This window comes from Oryctolagus cuniculus, chromosome 15 (genome assembly GCF_051225735.1).
Source record: "Oryctolagus cuniculus isolate XC-2025 breed Fujian yellow rabbit chromosome 15, ASM5122573v1, whole genome shotgun sequence".
In the NCBI taxonomy this organism is placed as follows: Eukaryota; Metazoa; Chordata; class Mammalia; order Lagomorpha; family Leporidae; genus Oryctolagus; species Oryctolagus cuniculus.
In genome coordinates, this window is record NC_142881.1 from 8,112,652 (window position 1) to 8,123,396 (window position 10,745).

The following is a 10,745-nucleotide window of genomic DNA, read 5'->3' on the forward strand; positions in this document are numbered from 1 at the left end:
TTTCAGAACTCGTGACTTGCATGTGTGTTGAAGGTGAGATATTTGTCGAAAAATAAATGCACGTACGCCTCACTTGTAGGGTAATTCTTGCTTAAAATGTTTTATTTCTTAGAAAAGCATGTCATACACATTATTTTCTGGCAAATTTGTTTTCAAAACCAGGCCTCATTTGCATACTGCTTGTTCATTTCTGTCCCATAAAGGTGATCAGCGTGAAGCCACTGTGGTCACCCTTGACGAGCCACTGTTCCTGGGCAGTCGTGACGCACACAGCTGTATGGCGATCCTTTGTCCCGGAGCAGGCGGTCTCGCTGAGGGCTCACCCCGTCAGCTGACCCCACGGCTTCTGTGGTGCGGCCTGTTCCCCGAGCCACAGGCACGGCTGTGAATGCAGACCGTCAACCCAGTCCGAGTTCTTTTGCTGTGTCCCGATGCTTACATGCCACAGCGGGGAAGCACAGTCGTTTCTCAAAGAAATGTTTGGCACTGTGAGGTTTGCTAACTGTGGTTTCCCTACGGGCTCTGAGGACTGCGTGCATTGAATACTCAGAACGGTGCCGGCACACCAGACGGAACGTTGATTAGTTTAGTGTTTGTGCTAAAACGCAGAGACAAAAATGTCCCCCAAAGCGTATCTATTTCAAATGGCCGGTTTAGTTTGGTCCCCCGGTGTGAAATAGAAAAGGTGTGAAATTCAAGTATTATAGCAAGGCTTTTCCCAATTTTTAACAGTGTTTTCCATGGTTGTAAAACGCGTTTGGTCAATTGGGAAAATTTCCTCCTTGAAGTTGGAAGAAGATGGTTTTCTACTGTGGAATTTCTATAATTACATCCACTCACAAATTTTCAAATTTGCAACTCCATCATATAACCCTTTGTAGTGAATGTGCTTATAAAATTGAATAATTATTAAATAATAAATTTATTAAATATAAATTAAATAGGAATTTAATTTTGTTTTCTTTATTTTCTAAAGATTTATTTTATTTATTTGAAAGAGTTACAGAGAGAGGTAGAGACAGAGAGAGAGGTCTTCCATCCGCTGGTTCACTCCCCAAATGGCTGCAACAGCCAGAGCCAGGAGCTTTGTCCAGGTCTCCCACGCAGGTGCAGGGCCCCAAGCTCTTGGGCCATCTTCCGCTGCTTTCCCAGGTGCATTAGCAGGGTGCTGGATTGGAAGAGGAGCAGTGGGGACTCGAACCAGTGTCCATATCGGATGCCAGTGCAGTAGGCTGGGGCCTTAACCCGCTGCGCCCCCTCATTTTTGTTTCTTTAAAGAAAGAGCAGTTTTAGGTTCACAGTAAAATTGAGAGAACAGTGCAGAGTCCCTGTATGAGCTTTGCCGCCACCCGGGCACAGCCCGGCCCACTGAACGCTGGCGCCCAGCCCAGCCCACTGAAGCCCGGCCAGACCTACTGAATGCCCACACGCACGCAGCCCTTCCCACCACAAACACCCGCGCACGGCCCTACCCACTGCGAACGCCTGCGCAGCCCGACCCACTGAACACCCCTTTGCAGGCTGACTCCCCTCACTTAGCGCGCACTACATTTCCTCCATGGCTTGAGGGCTCATTTATTATTGTTTGGGTTTTGCCATAGAAATAATGTGTTACGAGCCAGAATCCTACTCATACAAATAATAAAGTCAGGGATCACAGAACTTCTTTATACCGGAATCATTTCCACCTAATACATTGCTGTAAAGAGTTTTATTTCCTTGTGGCTTATCCTTAAAAACCTAACAAGCGCCACGCATTCCAGCCGGAGGCTCGGATCAGGAGGAGAAAACGACTCAAAGGAGCCAAGGTAGAGTTGTCCCTTGAGCAAGCTGACCCTCCGCTCTGGAATTCACGTTCCCTACTTTCTGAAAAGAAGCGAGATCGGGGCTGTGCTGTGGGGTAGAGCCGCTGCCTGCAGTGCCTCAGCCCGTAGGGGCGCCGGCTCCTGTCCTGGCTGCCCCACTTCTGGCCCAGCTCCCTGACAGCTCCCAGTCTGCTTCTGGAAGGAATGAGGCATTTCTTCCACAGATGTAAGGCTGGCTGTGTCTTTGGAAACCACTGATCTCGAAGCGGGTTGACCTTCAAGAGGAGCCACTGCACTGCGTTCAGGTTGTTTAGCAGCCAGAGGAAGAACGTGAAGTGTGTGTCTGTGTCTGGGACACTCTGAACCCATCATGAAAACATCCTCCTTCCCCTTTTAGGTTCTAACCTCGACTCCCCGGACCCCTGCAGCTTTTTACATCCTAATTAACAAAAGCTAACTGCTGATGTTGTCATTAATCAGAAGGTTGGCTCAACAGATCAATGGGGATTGCTTAAGAATTCCAGGGGCTGGACCTCTATCTGTGGCGCCAGCATCCCATGGGAGCAAGCACCGGTTCGATTCCTGGCTGCTCCACTTCCAATACAGCTTCCTACCGATGTGCGTGGGAGGGCCGTGGAAGATGGCCCAAGTCTGCGGGCCCCTGCACCCACGTGGAAGACCCAGATGAAGCTCCTGGCTCCTGGCTTTGGCCTGCAACCCCATCCTGGTGTCCCACGTGGGTGCAGGGGCCCAAGCGCTTGGCCGTCTGCTGCTGCTTTCCCAGGCACGTTGTCAGGGAGCTGGATCGGAAGCAGAGCAATCAGAATTCAGATCACTGCCCCGATATGAGGTGCTAGCAACTCAGGTTGTGGCTCAACCCACTGTACCCCAGTGCCAGCCCAACAGCCAGACTTATGTGAAAGGAGCCTCCACCTGTTGGCATCAAGAGGAGTACGGACACTACCCCTGAGAACCTGCTTGACGAATCAGCTGAACCGTCATCTTCCCTAGCCTCCCCCAGTCCCCTCTTCTCCTTTTAAAAACCCTCCTGCCAGCTCGCAAATTGGGAAAAGTACTTTTGAGACTGGAAGTGTCTGCTTCTCTCCAAGTTTGCTGGCCTTTCAAATGCACCTGTTTCCTTGCATCCGCTCTTCCCTCTGGGGAACCTGCTGTCCAGTGGTGAACAGCCCTGGCTTAATTTTAATGGCATCAATTTCACTTAACATGATGGCTCCCGATTCTATCTGTTTTGCTGAAAGTGACAGGATTTCATTCTTTTCTATGGATGCATAATATCCCCCTGTGTATGTACCACATTTCCTTTATCCATTCATCTGGTTGTGTACAGTTATCTAATTGATTCCATATCTCAGCTGTTGTGAACGGTGCTGGAATAAACATGGTGGAGCAGGTGTCTCTCTGATACAATTTCATGTCTCGTGAATGTACTCGAAGTGATGACCAGAGGCTGGGAGGGGCAGGAGGGTGAGAAGGAATCTGGATAATGGATCAAAGGAGTAAGGTCCTAGTTCTACACAGCTTTGTGGGGTGACAGTAGTTCACAATAACCTGTTTTATGAGCAGATAGAAAAAAGGGTGTCAAGGCTGCAGTCGTAAAGCAAGGTCAAGGAAGGGGAGGTGTTGATGACCCTGGTTTGATCAGGACACATTGTATATATATGTGTATATATGTATATATGTGGATATATGTATATACAATTGTATATATGTATTGAAATGTAGCACTGCAACCCAGAAATATGCTGGGAAAGGTTTTTGAAAAAAGTTTTTTAGATTTACTTTTATTTGCTAGCCACAAGAGCCAGGGCTGGGACAGACCAAAGCCAGGAGCCAGGAGCCTCTTCTGGGTCTCCCTTGTGGGTGCAGGGGCCCAAGCACTTCCCAGGCCGTTAGCAGGGAGCTGGATCAGAAGTGGGGCAGCCGGGACTTGACCCGGTGTTCAGATGGGATGCCAGCGTCACAGGCGACGGCTTTACCTGCTACACCACGCCGGTCCAGGTAAAAAAAAAAAAAATTCATGTTATAAGACAGGTGTTTTTAAAACATACACATACAAAATGTTCAAGAGGAAATTCAAGCCAGCGCCGCGGCTCACTAGGCTAATCCTCTGCCTTGCGGCGCCAGCACACCGGGTTCTAGTCCTGGTCAGGGTGCCGGATTCTGTCCCAGTTGCCCCTCTTCCAGGCCAGCTCTCTGCTATGGCCCGGGAGTGCAGTGGAGGATGGCCCAAGTGCTTGGGCCTTGCACCCGCATAGGAGACCAGGATAAGTCCTGGCTCCTGCCTTCGGATCGGTGCGGTGCACCGGCCGTGGCGGCCATTGGAGGGTGAATCAACGGCAAAGGGAAGACCTTTCTCTCTGTCTCTCTCTCTCTCACTGTCCACTCTGTCAAAAAAAAAAAAAAAAAAAAAGGAAATTCAAGTAGAAAATAGCTATTTCATGATGTAAGAACACATGATAGAATATCAGGTTTAAGGCTTTCTAACAAAGCTTTTATCAGCCTAAATAAGATTTCACTTTTAAAGTGTTTTGTTTTCACAAAACATACATGAGATTAATTTTATTTCCGTCAGTCAGTGATAAAGGTCACACTTTAAGCATAATATACGTTGATAATTTACCATGAGCTATGTGGCTTTTGGTTTGGAATGTACTGTTTTTATTATTGAAACCAATACCTAACTATTTCCTTGTATTATAGGCAAATTATTACCAGGTAACTGACTTAGAAGTGATGTACTTTAGTGCCTAAAGTAGTAATAACATAAACCAGGATCCCACTCAAGAACTTGTTCTAAAATGGAGCAATGCAAGCTTTCTTAAGACAGGACAATCTTGCTTATTTTAAGGTTTATTTATTTATTTGGAAGTCAGAGTTACACAGAGGAAGAGACAGAGAGAGATCTTCCATCTGCTAGTTCAAACCCCAGATGGTCACAATGGCCAGGGCTGAGCCAGGCCAAAGCCAGGAGCCAGGAGCTTCATCCAGTCTCCCACAAGGGTAGCAGGGCCTCAAGCACTGGGGCCACCCTGTGCTGATTTCCCCAGGTTCATCAGCAGGGAGCTGGATCAGAAGTGGGGCATCAGGGACTCGAACTGGCACTCACATGGGATGCGAGTGCCGCAGCCGCGGCTTAACCTGCTATGCCACAGCACTGACCCCTAAATAAATCTTTTTTAAAAATAAAGTTCACTGCAGAGGAGCAGTGGCGAGTAGGCCAGGTATTAGCTGAGGATTGCAGTCGAGGAGAAAAACCTGAGGCCCACTGATGCCGGCTTAGGGGCTTTTCCAGCACTAGTGATTTATTCCTTCCTGGGGATTTCGGGAGCCTCCTTATGGCCGGGGGCCCAGGGAACTTCTCGGTTCAGTTGTAACAATATTGAGGAGGTGATGCCGAGTGTCCTGCCAGGAGCTTCTTCCGAGTCTCCCATGCGGGTCCAGGGTCCCAAGGACTTTGGCCATCTTCCACTGCTTTCCCAGGCCACAAGAGAGCTAGATTGGAAGAGGAGCAAGTGGGATTCAAACCAGCGCCCATATGGGATGCCGGCACTGCAGGCAGAGGATTAACCTACTGCACCACCGTGCTGGCCCCCCAAAGATTTTTTAGAGAAACTAAGTCTTCAGTTAAGATTAACGTGGGCTAAGCCTTTGCATCTGTTCCTTTTACAAGACAGCAACCTTCTCTGAAGCTGAATTTGAGCCTGCATTAAATTAGGAAACCAACTCCGGTACTTTCATTGTGGTCTTGCTATCATTGATGTGTGAGTATACTGGGGCAGTTTAAACCCATCTGCTTTTAGGAAAAACGGAAAGAGCCAGAGCCTTCTCACAGCCTCCACTCCTGAGAGGCGTGGGGACCTCCGGTTTTTATGCAGATCCAAGTTTCATATCCACCCGGGCAGATAAGATCCTGGCCATGTGCAGGGAGACGTGTCCGCTCCAGCCACCCAGGCGCGAACTTCCATGAGAACCTAGCAGCCAGGAGACTGGACTGTGACCAACAATCCCCAACAGCCGGTCTGTGTCCCTGACCCCTTCCAGGAGGGTCTGCAGCCGGGCCCAGCTAAAGCTTGGCACGGGGACCCCCAGCAGCTGGCCCACGCAGGCCCTGGGAAATTGTTCGCAGGACTGAGCCTTTGCCTGGACAGTGACGACGCTGACTCCTTAGGCCTCCACAGTCCTCCAAGAATGGAAGCCATTCGAGTCCCAGGACTGCAGGGTTGGGGAGGCAGGGGTGGCACAGGCACTCTGGGTCCAGCCGGGTCACTCAGGCATCCCGCCAGGTGCTCACCTGAGCGGGAGGGGGAGGAGGAGTCCACTGTCCCTGCTGACCAGTGTGTGCTCCGAGAGGCTCCGCGGAAGGAGCCAGGACACAGGGGGCTGCAGAGCAGAAGCACTGCCCCCGCTGTGGTCAAGGGAGCCTGGGCTTTCGCCTTGGGCTGGAGGTCCCCGGGACACTGCAGACACGAGTGGCCAGGTCAGCACAGGTCACGTCAGGGCGAAGGCAGGCGTGACCAGGAGGGATCGCAGGTCTTCTGAGTTCTCTTGAGGACGCTGAGCTCAGCCCCATCAGGACCGGGGCAGACCATTTTCACCAGAGATGTCCTGCCTGCCTGACCTCCGTCTCGCCCAACCCATGGCGCCCCCTTCAGGACAACGCAGCACTGTCTGCAGGGAGGAGCTGGGTGGGGCGCAGGAGCCCGGCGCTCCACCCCAGCCTGGCACCGTTGGCCAGGGCTCAGACTGCAAACGCCCCAAGACCAACAGGGACTGTCTTCGCGGGCTCTCCTTCTTCCTGGCAGCGTAATGGCCCCAACACCTTGCTCCAGGTCCTCGTGGGTAACGCGTACTCTTGAACAGGGATGTTGACAGCGAATGCGACACTAGACACAGGTTCTCTTTAATACCATACATTTACTCAAAAGCACATAAAATAACATTGTACAGAAATCGTGTGATGTAAATACTACAGAACCTGATTGGATAGTAGGACATTCTAATAAGAGGGAAATACTGCTCATGAAGATTTTAGTGCCCACATTTCCCGAGTCAGAGTCCCTCGTTGGTTGCACACGAGCAAGGTGGCAGGGGATCGAAATCTGTATACATGCTACTGTTGTCACAGCATGGGAAGGCACGACAGGAATCCGTGGGGTTGGTTTTTCCTGGGAAGACCTTGGTTGAATGCTTGGTTCCACAAACAGCAGGTTCCTTTGCAGCTCTAGGGAAACGACAAACACAAAGTCGGGGTCAGAATTTTTCTTTCCTCCCAGCCTCTCTGACAATTCTCAGGGTGGCAGGGAATTCAGGGCTTCAGCCCGCCAAGCAGGCGCCACCAGCCCTAGGTTAAAGCTCTCTGCCTCTGTGCCAAGTTCCCTCGGTCCCCTCCCCTCCTACGATGCTGTGCAGGTAAACTCAGGTTCCGAAAGCAAGGGAGAGCGGGTTGCCAGCCAGGGGCAGCCTGCTGTGCGAGCAGGGATGAGGGGAAGGTGCTGCAGACGGCTCTGCCCGGGCTCCGGGGTTCACCACCCGGCTCCCTGCAGCGGGACACGGCTGCTCCGACAACCAACGTCGCCCACGCCTGCAAGCTCCTCTCCCCTAACGCTGGACATCTCTCAGCTGACCTACCGCCTCTCCGGCTGTCCTCTATAGGACGTCTGTCCTTACGGGCCCACCTCACCGTCCCCAGGAACGCTGGCCGTGAGCAAGGAACGCCCTGGGAGCTCCCAGCTGGGGCGAGAGGTCAGTTCGCCCACCCCCTGCGTGAACAGGCAGCAGAGGCTCACGCCCACAGCATCCCCCAGGGAGGGTTCAGGCTCCAGCGCCCAGGACGGGGGAGGCTCGGCCACGGCCCGAGTTCATCACCTGACAGAGACCCAGTGAGGTCCGGTGACAGCAAAGCAGCGCTGATGCACTGCCCCCGGCGGGGGACACTCTGTGGTCGAGCTCAGGCGCCCAAGTCAGGGGGGAGGCAGCCCGAGACCCCACCCGCCCTGCGTTGGCCTCTCCCGACTGCTCTTGTGAGCTCAGCCAGGGGGAGGTCACAGCTGCAAGCAGCGACCCTGGCCAAGCAGCGAGCCCAGGGCCCCGTGAGGGGGCGCTGTCCACTCCCACCCATGTGACTCACTTCAGCGCGTTGGACACTTTGATGTAAAGGCCGATGACAACCCCTATCAGCACCACGGCGGCCAGCAGCAGGCTGCTGCCAATGCCGATCATCACCTTGGTCTTGAGGTCAAACATCTTTTCCCGACCTGGCAGAGAGAGGCAGGCAACAGTGAACGCAGCCGCCCTGTCGCGCAGCCACAAGCAGCCCAGGGTGCGTCCCAAGGGTCCCACAGAGCCTTCCTTCCCTGTGTAGACCGTGACTCTGCCTCCCAGGGGCGGGTAAAGGGGTTCATTTGTGGATGACAAGGGATGGCAATGTGGGTGCAGGAAGGAGGAAGCAGTGGCACAGACATGGGGAGAACCTTCACCTTCCACGGGCAGTGGCATGCACCCCAAGTATCAAATGGGCTTGCGTTTATTTCCTGATAGGAATAGAAATCACTCGTCACCTAATTGGGAGTTGGCAGGAGGCGGCACTGTGGGCTAAGCTGGCACCACAAGGTCAGAATACCCTGAGTGCCCGTTCACGGCTCCCCGCTAACGAGCCTGGGAAAGCAGACGATGGCTCACGTGCTCGGGCCCCGACAGGTAACGTGGGAGACCCGGATGGAGGTTGGGTTTTAGTCTGCCCCAGCCCTGGCCATTGCAGCCATTTGGGGAATGAGCCGAAATTGGAAGATCTCTGTCACGCTGCCTTTCAAGTAAATACATCTTAAGAAAAATACTTAATGAGCCTATGGGGGCTGGTGCCTTGGTGTAGTAGGTTAAGCCTCTGTCTGTAGTGCCAGCACCCATGTGGGCGCCGGTTCTAGTCCAGGCTGCTCCAATTCCCATCCAGCTCCTTGCTAATGGCCTGGGAAAGCAGTGGAAGATGGGCCAAGTGCTCGGCCCCCTGCACCCACGTGGGAGACCCAGAAGAAGCTCCTGGCTCCGGATCAGCCCAGCTCTGGCCACTGCGGCCATTTGCGGAGTAAACCAGTGGATGGAAGGCCCCCCCACCCCCAAATCTGCCTCTCAAATAAACAAATGGTTTTTTTTTTTTTAAATGAGACTAAGGAACTTCATTTTTTCCCCCAAAATGTTAAGAACACTGAGAATACGCAGACCTTTTGTAACTGACTTGCGTTTGGGGAAAGCAGGTTATCAGCCTCCCACTGACAGCCGGGTCCTGCCAGCGCCGGCTCTAGGGAGAATCCACCAGCGTCCAGCCACACCCTGGTCCAGGCTCAGCAGGGGATGGCCTTCGAAGACCAGAGCCCAGCCCCGAGGAGCCTCTAGTCCTCGTTCCGACTTTCTAGTAGCCCACAAGTCTCCTTGCTATGTGCTTCCTCCTAACAAAATCCTCCAGGAAATCCGAATCGCGTGGAATCAGCAGTTTCCTTAGTTGAACAGTGAGCTAGGAGAGCACAGACAATCCGCCCTCTAAGCATGTTTACTAAGGTCAGCCCTCCAGAGCTGGACTGAGACCATTTCACTAAAAAAAAAACAACAAAATAAGAACAAGAACAAGTACCCCCCACCCCCCCCAGCCCCCACCCCATGGACGCACCTTCAGGAGACGGGAGATCCCCCCCCCCCCGAGCCCCCACCCCATGGACGCACCTTCAGGAGACGGAAGATTCTCCCCCCCCCCGAGCCCCCACCCCATGGACGCACCTTCAGGAGACGGGAGATTCTCCCCCCCCCCCCCCCGAGCCCCAACCCATGGACGCACCTTCAGGAGACGGGAGATTCTATCAGGAACTTCTGAGCCCTGCACTTTGAGAGAGGAGGCGCTAGCAGTCCCGCTGGGAAGAAGTGGGATCCAGAGTCGAGGCGCTGGCTTCTGGGAGCGCGGTCTCGTGCTACCCCCGCAGGGCGCACTCACTCGCCTTCCATGCTGCAGGCTGTGTGACGTCAGCTCTCCTGCCGCCTGCCTCACAGAGTTCTGAATTCTCCTCTGTGCCCAAGTCTCTTAGCTCCCACGGAACAGAAACAGCGCGTCCAATCGCTTAATTCTACATCTCTGCCTTCTCAGCTCTCATTTCCTCCAGTAATTTTCGGGGTCTGACTGCTAATCCAAAACTGGTGTAAGAGTTCAATTTAAAAGACACAGAAATGTGGGGATGCTACAAATTAAAAGTTAAATATTACAGAAGGTGGGGTACCTTTTTATGTTAGTTACACAATGAACATGGAGCCATTAATTAGGATCCAAGCACACATTCAGTGACCACGGAAGATGTTCATACTTTACAGTTAAAAGGGTTACAAAAACAAAAGGCGACTAGGATACCTGTTCTACTTAGGTCTGTATGATTTTACGGGACTTAAAATCCAGCCAATGAATGGAGTACGTCCCAGCTGGTATTTACAGTGAAGTTAAAACAGGAGACTCCAGGTCCAGAGAAGGTGGTGTAGACGCCTTTCGTCTGCTCCCCGCTGCTGAGTGTAAATATAATCCCCAGAAATAACCCAGAAGTCTAAGGAGAGCTCTGTTCACAAATGAACTCTACAGTCTAGTTCTCCTGTTAAAGAACTAGATTCACCAAAATATCAAGAATACAAAGTGTCCCTTTTCATAAAAATGAACATCTTAAGTTAGATGAGAGACAGGTGTTTCCTGGAGCGGTTAAGACGCTGCCTGGGAAGCCTGCCCCCACCGGAGTGCCTGGGCTGGAGCTCTGGCTCCACTCTGACTCCAGCCTCGAGTGCCCACCTGCAAGGCAGCAGCTAATGGCTCAAGCACCTGGATCCTGCCACGCACGGGGTGACCCGCACTGAGCTGTGGACCCTGGATCCTGCCACGCACGGGGTGACCCGCACTGAGCT

The 10,745-nt window shown here is 52.6% G+C and overlaps 1 protein-coding gene across 2 annotated transcripts; it reads right to left on the reverse strand.

Annotated features, from left to right (window-relative positions):
- Positions 1 to 6,720: 6,720 nt before the first annotated feature.
- LOC100353880 (protein FAM24A) lies at positions 6,721 to 9,432 on the reverse strand. Of its 2 annotated transcripts, XM_089313874.1 has the most exons (3): positions 9,041 to 9,432; positions 7,954 to 8,080; positions 6,721 to 7,047 (listed from the first exon to the last, which is right to left on the reverse strand). In XM_089313874.1, exons 2-3 carry the CDS (start codon positions 8,067 to 8,069, stop codon positions 6,876 to 6,878), a joined length of 288 nt encoding a protein of 95 aa, XP_089170000.1. In that variant the 5' UTR covers positions 8,070 to 8,080; positions 9,041 to 9,432; the 3' UTR covers positions 6,721 to 6,875. The 2 variants fall into 2 exon arrangements, with proteins under 2 accessions (XP_089170000.1, XP_008248468.3); XM_008250246.5 differs by having other exon boundaries at positions 7,954 to 9,432.
- Between the last annotated feature and the right edge of the window lie 1,313 nt (positions 9,433 to 10,745).